This window comes from Eretmochelys imbricata, chromosome 14 (genome assembly GCF_965152235.1).
Source record: "Eretmochelys imbricata isolate rEreImb1 chromosome 14, rEreImb1.hap1, whole genome shotgun sequence".
Classification (NCBI taxonomy): domain Eukaryota; kingdom Metazoa; phylum Chordata; order Testudines; family Cheloniidae; genus Eretmochelys; species Eretmochelys imbricata.
This window is the reverse complement of record NC_135585.1, coordinates 35,830,267-35,851,335: the sequence shown is the minus strand read 5'-3', so window position 1 is coordinate 35,851,335 and position 21,069 is coordinate 35,830,267. Positions and strand designations below refer to the sequence as shown.

At 53.7% G+C, this 21,069-nt stretch overlaps 1 protein-coding gene across 1 annotated transcript; it reads left to right on the top strand.

Moving 5' to 3' along the window:
* Positions 1-620: 620 nt before the first annotated feature.
* LOC144273987 (C-type lectin domain family 2 member D-like) lies at positions 621-8,343 on the top strand. Its single transcript, XM_077832709.1, is given in 6 exon segments — positions 621-916; positions 2,022-2,123; positions 3,256-3,294; positions 3,297-3,421; positions 4,188-4,291; positions 8,193-8,343. Coding segments are annotated over 6 exon segments (615 nt in total). The 5' UTR covers positions 621-822.
* Positions 8,344-21,069: the final 12,726 nt, after the last annotated feature.

The window sequence follows — 21,069 nt, the reverse complement described above, 5'->3', positions numbered from 1 at the left end:
ATCGCCCAGGGACTCTGTGACACCCCCCTAGCCCGGAAATGGAGAGAGGGAGAGGAAGAGCGGGAGGGGACGGAGAACACCCCCGCCCGCCGCCCCGCAGCCCGGAGTTTTTTTGCGAACCAACACTTCCTAAAAGTGTGGGGGGGGCGGAGTCAGCGCGAGGCTTTAAAAGGCCCCAGTCGAAACCCACAGACGCTGCGGAGGCTCCGGGCGCAGATGGTCGCTGCTGAGAAACGTGCGGGGCGTGCTGGAGACTGGGGGGGACAGGGGCTGGACACCCCCCCTGCCTGAACCCCGACTCCCATCGTCTCTGTCCTCTTCCTCCCGCTCGCCCGGCTCTGGAGGGGGGGAGCGCCCCTTCCCTTCTCCTCCTCTCTGGGCTGGTGGCGGGGGGCTCTATTTTCCCCCCTTCCTTCTCCTCTGGGGCAGGGCCTGTTTTAGGTGTCTGGTGGCTCTCCCCACTCCCCTGGTGGGTCGGGTCCATAGCAGATCAGGTCTCTGAAGCCCTGGGGTTGGAGGGGCCGATGGCGTTTAAGGGGGTTCAATCATCATGGCACCGCCTCTGGCAGGGGGTTGGGCTGCTGGGCAGGGAATGAGAAACCACAAATTGTGCCCCACCCCCCACTGACCTGTCCTGCTGGGTCCGTCTCGACTTTCAGATCGGCTGGAGAGTCCGGAGTAGGGTGTGCGGGGAGCCAGGGCCAGGACCCCCGCCCCAGCTCGGCTTCGCTGCTGCTGAATCGGACCCAGTCACAGAGAGGAGCCGACCCCAGCCCAGCGTCTCCAGCAGCATGTGCGGCCTGAGCGTCACTGAGAGAGACGATGGGGCCAGCAGCTGGACCTGCTGGGAGTGAAGAGCCGCTGCACGAGTGGCCTGTTAAGGGCAATGGAGACCTGGAGACCAGAGGGGAGCCAGGTAATGGGGTGTCACTGCCAGGGAACAGGCTGGAGAGAGACACTGAGGCTGCCCCACATGGCGCCAGGCTCTCAGTGGCAGCAGCCAGTGCCAAGCAACATCCCGTCTGTGGGCAGCAGGGACTGGATCACCCCCAGGGGCTCTCAGGGCACCGATCCCCGGCTCACAGCTGCTGTCTGGCGTACACAGCGGTGGCCGTAGGGCTGTGCAGGGCCCTCCTGGGCTGGGTGTGTCAGACCCCCTGTGACAGCCCTGGCCCATCTCTGCCTGGTTCGTTCTCCCCCCTTCTGCTGTGTATGGCCAGTGTGAGACCCCAGTGTGCGGGAACAGGGGCACTCGGCAGTGTGGGCCCAGCCAGCACTTGGCAGGGGGCAGAATGGGGGTGGGGATGGTGCGGGGGGGCAGTTTGAGCAACTGCCACCAGGACATGCGGGTCCTTATCTCTGTGCCCCTGAGCTCACCAGGCCTCCTGGCAGCCTGGCTGGGAGTGCCCAGGGGAGGGCACTGGGCTGAGAGGAAGGAGGGGCTGTTCTGCCAGCCCCAGCCGGCCTGACCCTCCGGGCTCCTCTCCCAGAGCGTCTGAGGAAGGAGCAATCGACAGAACGGTGCATGTTCGAGTCCAGTGGTTCTCAGCCTTTGCAGAGGACTGTCGCCCTGTCAGGAGGCTGATTTGTCTTGCACTCTCCTAAGTTTCATCTCACTTAAAAACAACTTGCTTCCAAAATGGGACATAAAAATACACACGTGTCACAGCCACTATTCCTGAAAAATTGCTGACTCTCTCTGATTGTTGCGTATTTAATTATGAAATAGATCAATTGGACTATCAACGCTGTACCTTTCCGTGTATAGTCTATCGAGCAGTATAAACGAGTCATTGTCTGTAGGAAATTTTAGCTTGTACTGACTTAGTGCTTTTTATGTAGCCTGTTGTAACACGAGGCAAATCTCCTGATGAGTTGATGTGCCCCGTGGAAGACCTCTGCTTACCCCCAGGGGTACGCGAACCGGTGGGTGAGAACCACTGTTCTAAGGCAGCTCCAGCCCTGGTGCCGTCGGGGAGACATGTCCTCGCAGCCCTGCCTGACGGGTCTTTCTGTTTCAGACCCTCGTCGTAACTGCAGGAAATGTAACTACAAGAAACATACAATTGTGCTCCCAGTCGCCCTCGCAACCATGTTCTTAGTTCTCATCATTCTCCTGGCAGGTGAGTTCTCGCCCTTCCCTTCCCCCTCTCTGCACATCCCATTCCCCCTAGAGCCACCACACTCAGTCTCTCCTCCTGGCCTGTCTGGCTTCTGCCTCTGGGACAGAGGATTCCTGGGGGATGTTCCTCCAAGACCCTCCTCCTGCTCCCTCCCAGACCCCTGCACCTGGGCACTCTCTGTGTCGGGACTGACATTAGCTCCCCGCAGCCCATCTCTGAGCACTCTGGGTCCAAGTCACTGTTGCTGGGCCCCAGGCACGGTCACTGATACCCGTGCAGAGTGGGGGTGACTGACGGTGCAGGGCAGCAATGAGCTGGGCCCTCTGCCTGCAGCGTGTCGCCCTGAGGTGCCAGCCTGGCCTTCCTGCATCCCCGGGTGGTGCCCAGTGCTGGGCAGGTGCTGGCGTGTCACTGAAAGGAGCCGTGGAACGCAGTACGGACACCTCCCTTAACGCAGCGTGAAACCCACCCCTTGGTGACCTCGGCAGGGCAGGGTCTCGTCGCCCTATTGACGTCCCTGCCTGCACAGACAGCGTGTGCGAGCGCAGATGGCAGCTGCTTATGGTGACCGTGAACCTGGCTGGCTGCGCTGGACAGGCCGGGCAGCAGGCGTTCGGTCTCCTGAAGGGAAGGGAGTTTGTTCCCGTCTTTATCTCAACCTGCCTCTCCAGGGAAGCAAAGCGCAGAGCAGGGGGAGGGGGCAGCAGTCCAGGCTAGCAGAACTCCTTGAGGTACTAGACCTGGCAAATCATGTTGCAGTTAATCTCCTACCCATTAATTATTGCCCCCCTGCTGGCCCCCTGGTAACTGTCCCCTCCCTCTGCAGCTCTCTGCCCACCCCGTGTTGTAACACGGAGCTTGGGCCCAGCTCTCTGTCCTGGGCTTCATGGCATGAGCGGTTTGTCAGCTGCATCCCTGTTGAATGTGAACCCAAGAGAGGGAGACCAGAGTCAGATAACCCCCCTCCGGGGCTGGATTCCCAGCGTCGTCCTGGCTCCCTCACGGCCTTTCAGTACCCACCCTGGTTCGAGATGTCTCAGAAGCCTGGGGCGCAGGGGCTGATCTCCCCCTGTTCTCCTCATTGGTGGGTGGCGGGTCTCGCTCACACCACGTGTCGCTGTCTCATTCTCAGTGTGGAGACCTCAGCTTCCGTCAGCTGAACCGGGGCCCGTTGCTGGATCGGATGCCGAGGGAAATGCTACTATTTCTCTGAGGCCGAAAGGAACTGGACCTGCAGCCTGACCTACTGCTCTGCGCTCAGCGCCTCCCTGGCTGAGATCAGCAGTGAGCAGGAAATGGTGAGAGATGCTCGAACTGCAACGTTCTGGTCTTGGCTCAGCAGCTGCTGCAGGAGAACCTGGGCTCGAGGAGCAGCTCCGAGTAAATGAGCTTCCAGTTGTTGAATGCCAGGCCTGGCTGGCTGGCCCGGGGCACCTCTAGTGTCCGTGTCTGACTGCAGGGATCACTCACTGTCAGCCCTCTCAAAAGGAGACCGCCCCTCTCTCAGGCTAGGCTGCCTTGAGTGTCTTCTGGGTGGCATGGGGCCAAAGGGGTACTGAGATCCCAGATTGACTTGAAGAGCCAGTGCTCTTGGGTAGCCAGATGAGGATGGGGGGGTGGGAGGGGGGCCTCCTCTTAGCCCTGGCCCCTTCTAGCTGAGGATTTGGTGGCTCTACTCTCATCCCTGGCCCTTCCCAGCATCCCTTATTGAGCTCAGCTGGGCTCTTTCCTTCCCCTTCCCCTTCCCCTTCCCCTGTGATGGGGAGGGGAGCTCAGCTGTTCTGTAAGGCGAGGCTTTGACACAGAATGTGGCCTTCTATAGAGAGGTGCTGGGGCAGCTTAGACCCAGCAGCACCCAAGAGGTGCTCCAGCCCTGGGCGGATTGGTGTGAGGGGGAGCTGGGTTTGGGATGGGAAAGTTAATACTGAATTACCCAGAGCTGGGCAAGAGGGAGGTGAAAATCCCCAGCCGTTCCCTGAAAACAGAGCCCGTCAGTGTATCCCTGTGAGTCTCTGGTGCACATAGCCTGTGCTCTGACCCCACCTCTCCCTCTGCTGTTTTTAGGCTTTCCTGCTGTGCTATAAAGGCAGACTTGACCACTGGATTGGCCTCTGGAGGGACCCTGGGCAGCTCTGGAAATGGGCCAATGGCACCAAATTCAACAACCTGTAAGTCCTCTGTGAATTCCCTGGGCTTTGGGTCCCTGGCGTCTGAGATAGCGAGTTCAGGCCGACGCACCAGTCAGTGCTATGTACTCTGTGTATTAGTGATGGGTGGAAGCAAGTGTTGTCTGCTGGGAGACTGGCCAAAGCTTTCAGATCTGTCTGGCTTTAGTGGGGCCATCTGTTTTAAAGATGCCTGATAGTCACAAATGCTGAGTGCCTGGGGCTGCCGTGAGAACTGGGGTACAGTAGAGATGGCCCAGACGACATCCCAAGAGGGATTTCAGTGGGATGTGGGTGTGATCAAATAACCAAACCTCAGTTGATCCGATAGCAGGGTTTGACCCTGGACCATCAGCGCTGAAAGAACAGCAGAGTAGGTCACGCTGGCGGGGGAGTGGCACTACACGAACAGGAAAGCATAGAGTAAATTAGAGTAAAAATCTTAAACAAATGCAACTGTATCCTAGCATCTCTCAGAATAGAAATTCCACACTTGAAGAATAGGAATCTAGCAGCAAGAATATACTACTGACCAGGATGGGGACTGTGAAATTTACGGAGATTAGAGAGGCTACAAAAGCAGAAAACCCAATAATAATGGGGGTTTTCAACTATCCCCATATTGTCTGGGAACATGTCCCCTCTGGATGGGATGCAGAGAAGTGATTTTTAGACACCATCAATGACGGCTTGTTGGAGCAGCTAATCCTGGCACCCACAAGGGAAGGGGCAATTCTTGATTTAGGCCTAAGCGGAGCACAGGGTCCGGTCCAAGTGGGGAATGTAGCTGAACTGCTCGGTAATAGTGACCATAATGTAATTAAATTTAACATTTAACAGCTCACTTCATCGGATACATTCAGTGGAAAATAACAGTGAGTAAATGTATATACACACAGAACATGAAAAAATAAGTGTTTAACACGCATACTGTAAGGAGAGTGATCACTTAAGATGAGCTATTACCAGCAGGGGAGTGGGGTGGGGGGAGAGAGAGAAAACCTTTTGAAGTGATAATCAAGGTGGGCCATTTCCAGCACATTTCCAGGAGTTTACAAGAGTATCTGAGGAACAGTGGTGGTGGGGGGGGGGGAAATAGTTTTAAACACCCGTTTTTTCATGTTCTGTGTATATATAAATTTACTCACTGTTATTTTCCACTGAATGCATCCGATGAAGTGAGCTGTAGCTCACGAAAGCTTATGCTCAACTAAATTGGTTAGTCTCTAAGGTGCCACAAGTCCTCCTTTTTTCCTTGCGAATACAGACTAACACGGCTGCTACTCTGAAACCTGTCACAATTAAACGAATAGGCAGCAGGTCTGACACAAACAAAAGGAAAAAGAAAGAGTACTTGTGGCACCTTAGAGACTAACCAATTTATTTGAGCATGAGCTTTCGTGAGCTACAGCTCACTTCGTCGGATGCATACTGTGGAAACTGTAGAAGACATTATATACACACAGAGACCATGAAACAATACCTCCTCCCACTCCACTCTCCTGCTGGTAATAGCTTATCTAAAGTGATCATCAAGTTGGGCCATTTCCAGCACAAATCCAGGTTTTCTCACCCCCCCACCCCCATACACACACAAACTCACTCTCCTGCTGGCAATAGCTCATCCAAACTGACCACTCTCCTTACAATGTGCATGATAATCAAGGTGGGTCATTTCCAGCATAAATCCAAGTTTAACCAGAACGTCGGGGGGGGTGGGGGGGGAAGAAAAAAACAAGGGGAAATAGGCTACCTTGCATAATGACTTAGCCACTCCCAGTCTCTATTTAAGCCTAAATTAATAGTATCCAATTTGCAAATGAATTCCAATTCAGCAGTTTCTCGCTGGAGTCTGGATTTGAAGTTTTTTTGTTGTAAGATAGCAACCTTCGTGTCTGTGATTGCGTGACCAGAGAGATTGAAGTGTTCTCCGACTGGTTTATGAATGTTATAATTCTTGACATCTGATTTGTGTCCATTTATTCTTTTACGTAGAGACTGTCCAGTTAGACCAATGCACATGGCAGAGGGGCATTGCTGGCACATGATGGCATATATCACATTGGTGGATGTACAGGTGAACTAGCCTCTGATAGTGTGGCTGATGTTATTAGGAAGTATTTCTTCACACAACACACAGTCAACCTGTGGAGCTTGTTGCCAGGGGATGTTGTGAAGGCCAATAGTATAACTCTGTTCAAACAAGAAGTAGATCAGTTCACAGAGGATAGCTCGACCAGTTCCTATCAGCAACCCCATGTTCTGAGTGTCCATAAACATCTGACTGCCAGAAGCTGGGTGTGAATGGGATGGATCACTCGATACTGACCCTGTTCTGTTCATTCCCTTGGAAGCACCTACCGCTGGCCAGTATCGGAGGACAGGACACTGGGGTAGATGGGCCATTGGTCTGACCCATGTGGCCAGTCTTAGGTACTTACAGCTGAATGGCATTTTTAAAAGAGCCCTTTGCGGTTGGTGGGAAGCTGGAAAATGTGCCCAGAGGAGGCTTAGAAAACAAGTCAGTTGATGACCTGTTTTATCCCAGTCAGATATTTTCACATATTCCAGCAAGGATGCCCTGGTGTCGGCAACAGTCTGTCTTTGTGATTGCCTCATGAGCCCATCTGTTAGCCGGCCTGTTTGGGGTCTGTCCACACCGCAGCTGGCACCATGCCATTGCAGAGAAACTAAATGAATTCTTTGCAGCAGTCTTCACGGCTGAGCATGTGAGGGAGATTCCCAAACCTGAGCCGTCCTTTTTAGGTGACAAATCTGAGGAACTGTCCCAGATGGAGGCGTCATTAGAGGAGGTTTTGGAACAAATTGAGGAACTAAACAGTAACAAGTCACCAGGACCAGGAACTCCAATGTGAAATGGCAGGACTACTCACTGTAGTCTGTAACCTATCATTTAAATCCGCTTCTGTACCCAATGACTGGAGGATAGCTAATGTGACGCCAATTTACCGGAACTGGGTAAACAGGCGTCTCAGTGGGGTGTTAACCCTGAAATCTGCCACCTTGCGGGCGCCCACCCCAGCAGAAGGCTCTGGGTGCATCATTGCCATCCCCTCAGAGCTCGTCTGGGGTGATGCTGGTGGGGGAGCCACCCACAGCCATCTGCTCAGGTGTCTGTGAGCTGGGCTCTCCCTTCTCTGGGACAGATCTCACCCCGAGCCAGAGGCTGGTGGCCTGAGGGCAGGGAGATCCCAGCCTGCCCAAAGAGTAGTGCTGGGCCTTCTCCTAGCCGAGCACATGTCTACTGTGAGTAGCCAGGATGGGATCATGGGGAAAGATTTGCCTGTGGACCTGGATCCCACCCTGTTCCCAGGTGGGAAGCGCTGGCCTCCAGCTCTGACAGGAAGCTCCGTGTGAGTGGCTGGGGTCACCCCATGGCCGCTGGGTTTGTGCTCCTGGCATTTCACTCTGGCCGCCCCCTGCAAAACAGCCTGTCCTGACAGGCCTCTGGCCTGAGAGCTGATGGAAACTGTCCAGGGAGCCCTGGACCCAGCTCTTCTGTGCGGCGTTACTGCTGCCCCTCACCACACTGAGAGTCACCTGGAACCTGCGCCCAGGGCAGTTTGGGTGGGTTGGGCCTGCAGGGGCCCATCCAGACCCAGCTGGGTGTGTGTGGGGGGGAGAGTAGGAACTAGGTTAATACCCACCCGACATAAATGCTCCATGGAGGTCAGTTGATCTTCAAACCTTTCCTGGCCTTGCTGCCCCACTGCCCCCTTTCTAGCTGGGGCCTGTGGCAGGTGCAGGAAGGGGAATTGTGAGGGGCTGTGAGTGCAGCAGTGAGTGCAGGGGCTGTGAGTGCGAGAGCGTCTCTCCCTGCCTGTGACTGATGGGAAATGTCCAACTCCTACCTGACACCAGCTCCCTGGCTTCTGTCTTGCAGGTTTCCGATAGGAGGAGGAGGAGACTGTGCGTATCTGAACGATGTGAATGGGGTCAGCAGCTGGCGATGCAGCAGTGAGAGACCCTGGATCTGCACCAAACCCGATGCATTTACAGAGGCACAGGAGGCTGCAGTGGTAGGGGGCTTGTAAGGAGAGTACTGTAGAATTAGTCCCGGAAAAGCCGGACTGATCTCTTTACAAGATCACATCTGAGCAATTCCAGAATATCGTGGAATGCTCTGCGCATCACTGGGGAGAGCACTGTGGACTTAGGTGAAAACCAGAGATGCTATTTGCACATCTTGTCCCCCCACCCGTGCCATCTCTTTTTCCGCCATTGGAACAGCTCAAATCCAGCCTTTCTAACCTACCTCAGCAGGACCAGGAGCTCTGCCTAACTGAGCCAAGGCACCAGCCTGAGCTTTCTCTGCCCTGACTTTCCCCCACAGAAGCTTTTTACTCTAGAAAATTATGTATGGAATCTTTGAAAAATATTCATCATTCCCATTTGGTGGTCTGGCATAGAGCTATGGGGGGATGTTCTACATTCCCGCGCCGCTGCCCCCCCCCCGCCCCCCCCAGCCCAGGAAATTTTTAACAAAGTTTTTTTTATGGGTCAGTTTTTGGGGTCTTTTGAAAACCCAATTGATTTTGAAGTTTGCAGGATTAGACCACCAGTTCCTTTTTTTGTTGTTGCCAGAGATTGCGTAGGATAAAAGCATGAATGTTTTAAACTGGTTTTAATTTTCCATTTTTAGTTTTAAGAGTGCTGTACCTGCCAAGGGAGTAGACCCCCTGTTACATTCCTCGTGGGACACCTAGGGCCTGGAACATAGTAGCAAGAGGAGAAATGTCTGTTCTCTCCCTTCCTGGAGCCTTGTGGGTTTGAAAAGGGCAGGGAGGGGGTAGGTGTGACACAGACAGACCAGGTGCCAGGTCATGCCAAAGTCCCCATGTCTGCTATAGATGCTTCTGTTACCTTTTGAAACTTTGTAGCTTCGTTGTGTATGTATGTTTCCCCTCTTTAGCCTTGTAAATAAATCTTATTTCCTTTTTAATAAATTATCATATAATAAGACTGGCTACATGCGCTGTCTTTGGTGTGACGTCTAAGGTGCAGTTCACCTGGGGTGCCTGGGCCTGTGGGACTGGGAGTAACCTGAATACTGTTGTGATTCTGAGTGTGAGAGACCATCTGTCTCTCAAAGGCAGGCTCACCTGGGTTGCGAGACAGATCGGAGTACCCAAGGGACTGCATGGCTAGTCTGTTAGGATGCCGGAGGAGGTTACCCTGCATGTTTGGTTGGTGAAATCTAGGTCTAGAATTCTCAGCCAGTTTGGATTTGTGTCCTGGTTCCCAGCAGTCTGCCCTGAGGTTGGCGCGCACTCTCTCAAGACACTGCAGACAGCGCTATTGCACGGCCTTGGCTTCAGTTCCCTCCTTGCAGGAGAGAGGAGCTGAGCCTGCCCAGAGATGGAGTTTGGGGGACCGATGTATGTGACCCAGGGACCCCTTGGTGCCAAGTGGCAGGCAGCACAGAAGGTTTTCCAGGAATCCCCTGGGTCTGATTGTTACATCAGTCGTTTTAAACCTTTCCAGATGACTGTACCTCTTTCAGGAGTCTGATTTGCCACCTCACTTAAAAAGCGAAACTCCAGTTTCACCTCACTTAAAAACTACTTGCTTACAAAATCAGACACAAAAAATACAGAAGCGTCACAGCCACTATTACTGAAAAATGATTGACGTTCTCATTGTTACCGTATAATAAAATAAATCAATGGAAATATAAATCTTGTACTTCCATTTCAGTGTATAGGGATAGAGCAATGTAAACAAGTCACTATCTGAAATTTTAGTTTGTACTGGCTTCGCTAGTACTTTTTATGTAGCCTGTTGTAAACCTAGGTAAATATCTGGATGAGTTGATGTCCCCCAGGGAAGACCTCTGCATACGGCCAGGAGTACATGTTCCCCTGGTTGAGAACCAGTGGTCTACAGAATAGTTCACCAAAGGGGGCATGTGAGGTCTGTATCAAGGGCCAGTAGCCCAATGGTCACCATAATTGGAGCAAGACCTCTGTACAGATACTATATAAGGAGCTATGTCTCTAGACTGACAATGATGCCTTTAAGGTCTTGGAGTTAAGGCAGGTCACGGGAGGTGATGTATGCCAGATGCTCCTTTCAGACAGGAGGCAACTGAGGTTACCTCCCTGTCTGGCCCTCTGTGTATTCTGTGCCTGCCGTAGGATCTCTTTGCCACTGAGCCAGGTGTAAAATTAGATTGCAAAATCCACAAAAAAGGGAAATCTACAGGAAGAAACTAAGAGCAGGGGGCTGTGTGTGTGTCCATCTGTGGTGTTTAAGCATAAAGACAAAGGATTGGTCTGATCTCTCTCGGTGTGCAGAGACATACTGGATCCTTCCCCTTGGAGACAAACTGACAGTACGCATGTCTCAAGAAAGAAGGGTCCGAGCCTGCCTGGCTGTGAAGTGCTGCAAGGATTTTGGGTGAGCTCTACTTGGTTAGACAGGAGAATACCTTGTTAGTTTGGTCTAGGCTCCAGAACACATGTTATGACTTTGTTATATGTAACCATTTGTTTCCAACACTTCCACTTGACTCTTGGCTTTGTTGAACTGAGGGGTGATTTCACTATGAGCCTATGGCAGCGCTGTGTGTTAAGTGGAGCAGTGATCTGAGCTGGACCTGGTAAGCTGGGGCCGAGGATGTTACTGTTCCTTTGGAAACAGTGAATCTGTGAATCCTGCCAGTGCCCAGGGGACCAGGGACTGGATGCTCCAGACAGATGCTCAGAGGGCTTGAGGGCAGAGTGGGCCTATTGCTACCCTGCAGTGACGGCAGGCCCAGCAGCGAGTGCGTGTGGCCAGTGGAGTGGGGGAGCTGACCCCTGGCAGGCACAGACAAGGCTCCCTCAGGCAAAGGGCAGGTGGTGGCGAGGTGCCTCCCAGCCCTGGGTACCCTGGGAAGCATTGCAGGGTATTAACTTACTGCAGGTTTGGGGCAGTTAGAAATGACACCCCAAGGCCCCAGCCCAGTGAGAAGGACCGAGGAGAGGAACTGTGACTGCGCGGGGCACCTGAGTCCCAGCACCACCCAGAGTTCTGCTCTGCCTAAAGCCCCAGTCCCGCCCCGTGAGTAGGGCTTTACCAAATTCATGACCATGAAAAATGCATCTCAGCCTGTGAAATCTGATCTCCCCTGTGAAATCTGTCTGGGGGGGGCGGGAAATATGTCCCAGTACTGCCCCCCTTATGTCTACGCTGCCTTCAGAGCTGGGCAGCCAAAGAGCAGCAGCTGCTGGGCGGTGGGGGGGCATCCTTATGGGTGGGTGCTGTGGGCAACTGCCCCGAGCGCGGTGGTCAGGAGGGAACCCTGCCACTGCCAGCTCCAGGCCCTTTTAACCTCTGAGTGCTGGACCCTGGAACAGGGGAGGGGGAGGGCTGGCAGCATCCCGGGCAGGGGCTCCTACTGTGTGCCAGGCTCTAGATGCAAGTTCGGGCTGGGCTGGGGAGGAACAGGACCTCGTCCCCTGCATGGGCTGCTCCCAGGGCCAGATCAGAGCCACCGCCAGGAACCTCCCCCAGCAGCAGAAAGCTCCGTGGCTGCCGTCCGGGAGCCCAGCTCTGAAGGTCGCACCACTGCCAGGAGCAGTGCCGAAGTCAGGGTCGCAATACCGTGACACCCCTCTCCCAATAGCCTTGAGACCCCCCCCCCTTGACCCTCTTCTGGGATGGGATCCACACAGTTACAACAGGGTGACATTTCAGATTGAAATAGCTAAAACTGTGAAATTTAAAAGACTTTAAAAAAATCTCATGACCATGAAATTTACCAAACTGGATGGGTGAATTTGGTAGGGCCCTACCCAGGAGACTAAACAGGGGGTACTTCACATTACAGCTACACAAATGTGGATCTTCAGTTGCACTGTTTATATCAGGGCTGCTTCTTTCTGGCAGATCCATTTGAGATCCACGGCACACGTCTCAGACAGAACCTGGCTGCCTTTTATCCACCCGCAGCTGTTCCCATCAGCAGAGCCTGAGAAGCTGCAGAGTGAGAGAGAGTCCGTGTCACTGTGGGTCCCTGTAACAAGGAAAGGCCAAGGGGTGAGTCTTTCCTCCCGCTCCCGCTAATGGGAAGCTGGGCTCTGGTGTTGTCCTTCATCTCTAACTTTCCTGTAAAATGAGGCCAATATCTAGATGAGTTGACCTACTCCTCGGAAGACTTCTGTTTACCCCAGGGATACATGTACCCCTGCTTGAGAACCACAGAGTTACAGGGTTTGGAGCAAGGACCATATGAGGCTGAATCCCATGGGGTCGGTGACCTGGTACTTGTTCATTGGAAGGGCCACCTTGATCTCCTGCATCTCAGCTTTCCTTTAAAATCAAAGTCTGATGGGTGAGAGGAAACCTGCACCGTGCAACCTGGGTAACAGGACAGCTGCAGGGAGCTGAGGACTTGTCCCGATGAAGGGTCAGCTCTTTGGAACCTCTACAAACGCTTTAGCCACGTGTTTAACTCCATCAACAGGAGTAGCCTTGGATCACAGTGGGAGGGCTCAGGTGCGTACGTGTTTGCAGGATGGGCGCTCAGGGCAGTCCCTGACGCCAGGGCAAAGCGGATGTGAAGTGCCGCTGTCTGGATTTGGGAGCCTGCCTGCACACCGAACTCACTAGGCGCAGGGTGCATGACTGCAAGGCACTGGGCCGGGGAAAGTCAGCCCTGGGTGGTTATTTTGAGTAGAAAACCAGAGCCACTTCTGGGGTCTTTCAGCTTCTAATGCCCTTTCCCTTCTGCAGCTGGATTTCAGCCTATGGTAAAATCCATCTCAATGCCAAGTCAGTGCCATAAATCACTGGACTGGGTGCAAGAATCAGTAGGCGACGTTCTCTGGCCTGGGTTATGCAAGAGAATTATTGTTCCCAAAACTTGTAAAAGCTGAACCCCCTCCTCAAGGCAAAGAAACCAATCGTACCCCTCACCCATCAGCAATGTGTTAGCGACCCCACCCCCCATTTTCTTGTATACATCTTCAAACCCCACCCTTCCCACCATGGCTAGCCCTTCCCCACGTTTCAGGAGACGCTGGAGTAGATGATCATAACCATCCCCTCTACCCCTAAGACCTGAGGGACCCCATCCCGGAGCATCTTAAAAATCACAGTTCCCAGACTCTGGAACAGGGGCTGCTTTGCCGGGCTCACCTTTCTCCCTCCATCAGGTTAGCCGATGGGGATAATGAGCCTGGAGATCTCATTCCCTCTGCTCTGAGTGGTGACCATGTGCACGTGACCCAACTCAGCTCTTACTGTATCCCAGGAACGTCTTCATCTTCTGGGATCCTCATGGCAGCAGTGGGATGACTCCCTTAGTCATGGGGCCTTTCTCTCTCTTTAGTTTCAGAGCCAGCGTCCTGGAATCGTCTCATGGTGCGTGGAGTGGTGGCAGCGGTGGGGGTGCTAGTCTCACTATAGAAATGTGGGTTTGGGAAAGGTAGAAGGAAAGCGTTTGCCTACTCACGACTCATCTTCAGGAAGCTGCTGACTCATCCGTCCCAGCAGCCTGGAAGTCCGCAGGATTCACAGGAATCTGAGCTCCCCGCAGTGTGTGACAGGGACGGGGCCCAGGCCCAGGGAACCAGAAACAGGAATCGAGACCCAGCCTTGGAGAATGGGGAAGGAGACCTGCTAATGGAGGACAGACGCTTCCCCCAGGAACCCAGAGAAAGGGATCCATTAGGTGGGGACACGGATGTGGCCCAGGAAACTGGAGTAGCATTGCCAATCCTCCAGGATGACCGGGAGTCTACAGGAATTAAAGATTAATTTAATTCAGGCCTGGGTGTTTCTCTGTGTAATGTGACCTCAGTTCTCCTGATGAGAGCCATTGTTTGTAAATGTTTCAGTAGCAGACATAGTTATCATTCATGAACATACAGACATTTATTCATAATTAGAACTGGTCAAAAATAGCGGGGGTGGAGAGGGTCATGAAAATTGAAGAAGAAACCACTTCCCCCCATATTCTTGAAACTTATTTGCAAATGTTTTTAATGATCAAATTTCTGTTTAGTTTTGGTGGGAAAAATGCCACATTCTCTCTCAAGTGGGCACAGAAATCCAAAATGTTTTTTTTAAAACGGGAACTTTTTTCAAATGATCAGTGTAATCCCAAGTGGCATTTCTAGTTAAAAGGTTGCATTGTCAGTGTAAAAACATTTTGAACCAGCTCTATTACTGTATAACAAGATGAGTTTATTTGTCATGCTGCATTGTTTGGGCCAAGTTTCAAGTGGTATTTCAGCTTTTGCACCGCTCTTCTCTTCTTGCATCTGCCCCTCTCATAAACTGTGGCCTTAATCTCAGCCCGGGAAACAATTACGTGCATTTTTTAACTTTAATGACTGCTGTGAATAATTCCATTTCAATGGGACAACTCTGAGGTCGAGTTTACGCTATGGCCCTATATCGGTGTAACTACGTCATTTATTTAATTTTCTTTCTTTTATATGTGAAAGTTATTGAGAGGCGAAAGCAGGTAAAATACATGAACAGGTTCGGACAGTCCAAGTTTGTCAGTGCAAAGTGACAGCAGAGATGTGGTATCTGCTAGTTTTCCATAAGTCTCTCAGGGTTTCCCAGGATAACTTTGGGGATCTCTGTCTTGCATCGGAAATGTTCCCTGAAAGTGTCCAAACAGCTCAGAGATACAGAACCATTCCCTGGATCCATTCTTATAGCTGTCTTCCCCGGAAAGCAGTCTGGCAAGTGGTCCTGTCAGCTCATTGCTAGGTTATCTGCCAAAACACTAGAGTTTTCAGGTGCCTAAGTAGCCCTTTGAATCATGGTGAAATTATTCTCCCCGTCACCACCAAAATTTGAAATGGTGCCCCTGAGTGCACAGTACCCTACCGTGCTCCCCTGTTGGAGCTGCATTAACAGGCAACTCTGCAAGTTCTCTGCATGCCTCTGCAAGTGACCCCCATGCCTCTCCATTTCCTTGGCCACATGGATCCTGTCCCCATGCTGGCGGCTAATCCAGAAAAAGGGGGAAAGAGCTCACCACTGCGACCACCTGAGGGATGTGTTGGGGTGAGATCAGCTGGTCAAAGAAGGCAATAGGGACAGAATCGGAGACTTGAAGCTCCTCGAGTGACCTCTGACCTTTCCAGACCTGCCCTTCAATCAGACACAGTGATTCTAAAGTTTCATGTGATAGTAACTAGACCCATTTTAAACCCTTCACCACACAAGACAAAGCCCGTAGGATTCATCATGAACTATTTATTTCTCCTCCCCTGGATTCCTGCAGCCACCAGCCACCTTGGAGCTTTCCCTCGTCTCTCCCAGGCTGTGCTCACTTGATGGCAGGAGCTCAGCGGAGGATCCAGCTTTGCTCTTTCGCTTCCATTCTTCACATCTTTGGGTGGCTGCATTTGCAACTGAGCAACCTGATGGAAACACTGTCTCGGCAGGCAGGCCCAGCCGCAAAAGCCAAAGACTCCCTGAGAACAGGGGGAGGTTTGCCTGAACTCTCAGGAGTGGAGGCTTGGCCCATTGGGCAGGGTTACCATATTTGAACTTTCAAAAAAGAGGACACTCGGGGGGGGGGGGAGTTGTAGCCCTACCCCCTATCTACTCTCTCCCACTTCCTGCCCCCTGACTGCCCCCCACAGAACTGCTAACCCCTCCAACCCCTGCTGCTCCTTGTCCCCTGATTGCCACCCCCCCGGACCCCGCCCTCTGTCTAAGCCTTCCTTCTCCCTGTCTCCTCCTTAGACCCCCCCACCCTAACTGCCCCCCTAGAACTTCCCCCCGTACCTGTCCCCTGACTGCCCCGCCCCCTATCCGCACCCCCGCCCCCTGACAGACCCCCAGGTCTCCCACACCTATCCAACCACTCCCTGTCCTTGACTGCCCCCGCAGAACCCCCGACTCATCTAATCCCCCTGCTCCCTGTCCCTTGTCTCCCCCGACCCCTCTCCATATGCCCACCCCCTGACAGGCTCCCCCCAGAACCCCTGACCCATCCAAACCCTCCTGCTCCCTGTCCCCTGACTGTCCCTTGGGACCCCATGCCCCTTCTCCAGCCCCCCGGCCCCCTTACCCTGCTGCTCAGAGCAGTGTGTTTTGGGTGCGGAGCCAGACACAGTGCCGCGCTCCCCCGCAGAGCGTGCAGCTCCCCCCCCAGCCCCCAGAGTGCTGCATTGGGAGGGAAATCCCGGCCCTCTAGAGAGTTTTACAAATTCCTCCCAGAGGGCGATTTAAAACCCCAAAAGCCGGACGTGTCCGGGAAAATCCGGACGCATGGTAACCCGACCACAGGCAACTCCAGGATCTGCAGCTGCTGCCACCTCTATGGTGATTCCTCCAACTCATCACCAACCAGCTCTTCCCCATTCTGCCACCCGGCCCCACGGTCTGATCGTGCAGGAGAACAGAAACCCTTTGGGACAGCAGGAGAGTCTCCTCAATGCCGCACTCTTTGCATGGCTTCCCACGGTCACCGGGAAACACGACTGCCCTGCCCCAGGAGTCTCTCAAGGAGCTGCCTGCGCAGTCACTGGGCACCCACTCGTAATGGTCTCGGGCTGTGGCATTGCAGAGGGAGCTGAGCAGACCGTCCCTTCCGTGACTTCCTGAATTGCTGCCAGGACTGATTCTCCTCTGCGCTAGAGAGAGTCCCAGAGGAAAAGCAGCTGTGGTGGGGGAGGGGGCAAGACAAGCTCTCCCCCGAGCCCTTGACAAGCAGGCAAGCAGGACTCTGGGAGCCAGGGATCGGTGTGTCTTGCTGGGAGAGCAGAGCTGGAGAGCAGAAAAGGGCACTGGAGGAATTGTAGAAAAGTCAGTGTCATGGCTGAGTCATGGGCAGCCAGATGTAGTGGTCAGAGGCAGAGTCCACACTCACGAGACAGGAGTCGAGAGTCAGCTGGGTCAGGACACTGGAAGAGCAGAAGCAAAAGACCAATTTGTGTTCAGCACCTCAAGTCAGATGAGTCACCCCGAGTGCGGATGCCAGGAAATCAAGCCTGGGGAGAGGGAGCAGGAACAGCTAACACACGGTCCAGAGGGGGTGAGAGGGAGCTCGGGTGTTCAGGCAGCTTCTTGTTCCTGCTGCTGGTTTAAGGAGGTCCTGGGGGCCAATTAGCTGCTCTGGGACTCTGCCAACAGAGCCTCAAACTGGGTCTGGACTTTATCAGTCCTAGGTAAGCAGTTTTTCGTAGGCTTCCAGGTGGCGTCCTGGAGGGTGGCTGCTCCCAGGAACCCTGCAGACCTGGGTTAATGACCCATGGGTCATGACAGTGACTGATCTCTCCCCGCTCAAACCTCCTGCACGAAACAGTCTCCAGGGTCTCGGACGCATCCTCTGAGAATAAAAAAACACAGTCATGAAGACAAATAGGCTATGGAACAGGAGCCCCCTCTTTGTTGCAACAGCCCCAAGTGCCCACAAGAGTGGACGGTTCTTACCTCCAGGACATGCCTGGGATCTTCCATCTAAGCCTCACTGGGACCCCTGTTTCTTGGTCTGACAGGATGAGATCATCTGTCCCCGCTGCTCCCTGAGCTGGGCTGACTTCAGCACACATCTGTGTAAGAGGCTGGGCCAGAGAGATGTTACAGTCAGGGTCCAGGCAGCCCAGAAGGAGAACAGAGGGTCTGAAACCACAAGACAAAGCAATCAAATCCCCGGATTCGAGAGAGTGGTTTTGTACCCTACAGGGACATCAAAGAAGGTCTGTTAGGAAAGCTGAGATGTTAGTCTGGAAACAGCTAAGGCAAAGATTGTGACTTGTTAACGTTCAGTTTACGTCACTACAAAGTGTGTTGTGTTTTGTTTGTCTGTTTGAAATTTGTCTTTTTCTCTTGCTTAGTTTCACTTAAATCTCTTCTTTGTTACTGTGCTTCCCAAAGCACCTCAGCGTTGTGTGTTCGAGTGAAGTGTGAGTCTCCAGCCTACCCAACAGGCTGAGCTGTGCCCTGTCTCTCTGAAGGTAGCGAATAATTTCTGAGTGGTGCTGGGCTCAGAGTCCAAGGGCAGTTCACCAGACATCTCCTGTGAAGCCCAAAGAGACCAAAGGAGCAGGAGAGATTCAGGCCCCATTGATCCATGGGAACTTCCCACAGAAGAGGCTACACAGGGCTCCAGACACAGCCAGCAGGATCCCTCCCACAAGCTGGGCCGTGTCCTTCCCCTCCCAACCCCACAGCTTCCTCCCCACCCCAGCCTCAGGAACCCCTCCCACCTCCCTGCTCTCCCCACTCATTCTCCAATACCAGGCTGTTTCCAGAATGGAAGCAGGTGCGTACCAGAGTTCACTCACCGCTAGATGCTGGCCAGGCCTCGTCTCACCGCTTTCTAGCTGGGCTAGCAACCCTGATGATACTCACTCTTGCAGTTTTTTGGCTGAGAACTCAGCCCTCCAACCAGGTGACTGGCCTTTACTCCACTCCTTCCTGGGTCGTGCTCCTTCCAAACAAAGTCCAAAAATGTCTTGAACAGAAACAAGGCCTTCCACCCTCGTGGGGAGTTCTTCCTCCGCCTGATTTCGGCTCGGCCTGCCCTTCTTGGGTTTCTATGATCTTCTGTGTCCCCTTCCTTAGGGAAGGTGAGAGAACCCAGTCCTACCCTGGACTCCAGGTTTTGACCCAAGGCCGTCGACTGAACAGCTCGCTCTGCTTCTGTACTTTTGTTGCTGTTTTCCCTTGTTTCCTCTCAGGTGGGGCTCACTTGGTCATCAATTTGGCCTAGCCCCAGGCTAGGCAGCCATAGGCCAAGCCACCCTGTTAGATACCCTCCTCCTTCAAATCCGGTCCAGCCCGGCTGACAGGTTTGCAGAGGGGATGGTGAAACCCCATTGCTGATCAGAAGGAGTTCAGAGTCTGTTCTCTAGGAGCTGAAGGTCCGTTTGTCCTGCTGCGGGAAGTGGAGCTGGAGAGTGGAGAAGTTAGGTGAAAGAGACTGCATGATGGAGTTGGAGACTGAGGGATGGGAGCCTCCTCCCAGAAACGCTCCCAGAAGAACAGGTTTGAGGAGTTCTCTGGGGAGTCGCTTGCTAGGAAAAAAACAAGGGTGGTACATTGATGGAGATGTCTCTGTCCCAGGGATGGGGGAAGCTCCCAGCCAGGCTATGCAGCAGGGATCCCATTTCTCCCCCAAGAAACCCAGATGCCCAAAGAAGTCAATGGCTCTTACCTCCATGAGGGAGTGGGGTCTTCCCTCTCAGCCTCTTTGAGAACTACCACTGCTTGGATTTTGGGGACCAAGGGAAGGATCCGGCTTCACAGAGAGGGCAGAGAATTTCTGTGAGTGCCAGGGGCCTCCATTTCCGCTTCCACTAGCCCCGCATTTACAGTGAGAAACAGCAGTACCTGCAGCAGGGAGCGGGACTTGCTGAAGAGGGAGGGGAACCTTTAAGAGCATCAGACGAGCCACAGCCCATGCAGCGCCTCGGGCATCTGGTGCAAGTGCCTGATGATGTGAAGCTGGCCCATGACCTTGGCTGTGACATCCTCGTGCTGTAGGGGAACAAGAACATGTCCGAGACTGAGACACTCCCCAGGAATCAGGGAGGATTAAGGGCACCTGGAACCAGCACCATTATTTCCACCCAGCAGCTGCTCATGTCTGAGTGGTGGATTCACCCTCCTAACGCCCAGGATGGAGGCTTGCTGTCCTCTCTAGTGACCTCCAGTGCCAACCCCACTCCTTGTCGGGTGAGCTCCTGCCACCTGCCCATCCGTGCCCCTGACAGCTGTTCCACCTCCAACCCACCTGGGGACACCGCTCAAGTTCGTAGAACCCTCTCCTCCACCCCTACCTCCATCCCCACCCAGGTAGGGCAGGGAGGGGGCTCTAGCAGGGTGGCGGGGGGCAGGAGGGATTCTGGCAGCAGTGAAGTGGGATGGGGAGAGGTTGAGACCTTTCTCCAAGTCACCCCAGTGACAAAAGCTGAAGCCACAGGATGGCAGCCCTGGTGAACGAGGCAGGTCAGCAGCCCCTGCTGACTGTATCCTCCCAATCTCTCGAGAGCAGGTCCAGCCCTACCAGCAGCAACACCAGCTTCCCACCCCCATGTGCCTCAGCCCTTCCTGCTCCGTCGCCATCACCAATCAGTCCTTGGCCTCCCAGGCTGCCAGGGAAGGGAGCAATTCTCGATGGTGGCTCAGGTGACATGGACACTAGGCTATGGGGAAATGGGTGCAGCTCTGTGGGGCAGGAAAGGTTCCCAGAGGGCTCTTAGGGGACTCTCCTGTCCTTTCCAGGAGTGATAGCAGAGCACCACATCCTAAGAAGAGAAGTCCATGAAGTCCAGAAGTCCCCACTAGGCTCCTTGCCACCAGGCCAGCGAAAGGCGATAGGATGGGAATGAGGCCCTGGCCCCCACCCCAAGCTCCTGAGTCGATTGCAGCTGCTTACCGTGACCCCCATCAGTTGCTGGGCTTCCCCCAGGAGGGAGTAGACGAGCACCAGCCCAGCCTGGCTGACACGCAGCACAGGGTCATGGATAGCCAGCACTGCTGTCTGAAGGAAGGATCTTTTCTGACCGATGGAGAAGAATTTTCCAAAGACCTAAAACCAAGAGGACACGAGGCTCGAGCAGATTAGCCAGAGCCAGCCTCCAAGTCCTGGCGGTACAATGGCGTCTAGTTCCCCAAAGGGCGGGGAAGAGAGCTGCTGTGGCCAAGGCACTTCATTCCCCAGGAGGCTTTCAGGGTCCCAGGGCTCAGGGAAGCCCCTTTATTAAAAGGTGGCAGATGCTGAGGGACCAAAGCCTCCAGTGGCTCTTTCGGGAGGGCAATTTCTGGCAGGGGCCAGGATGGGCTGGAAATGGATCTCT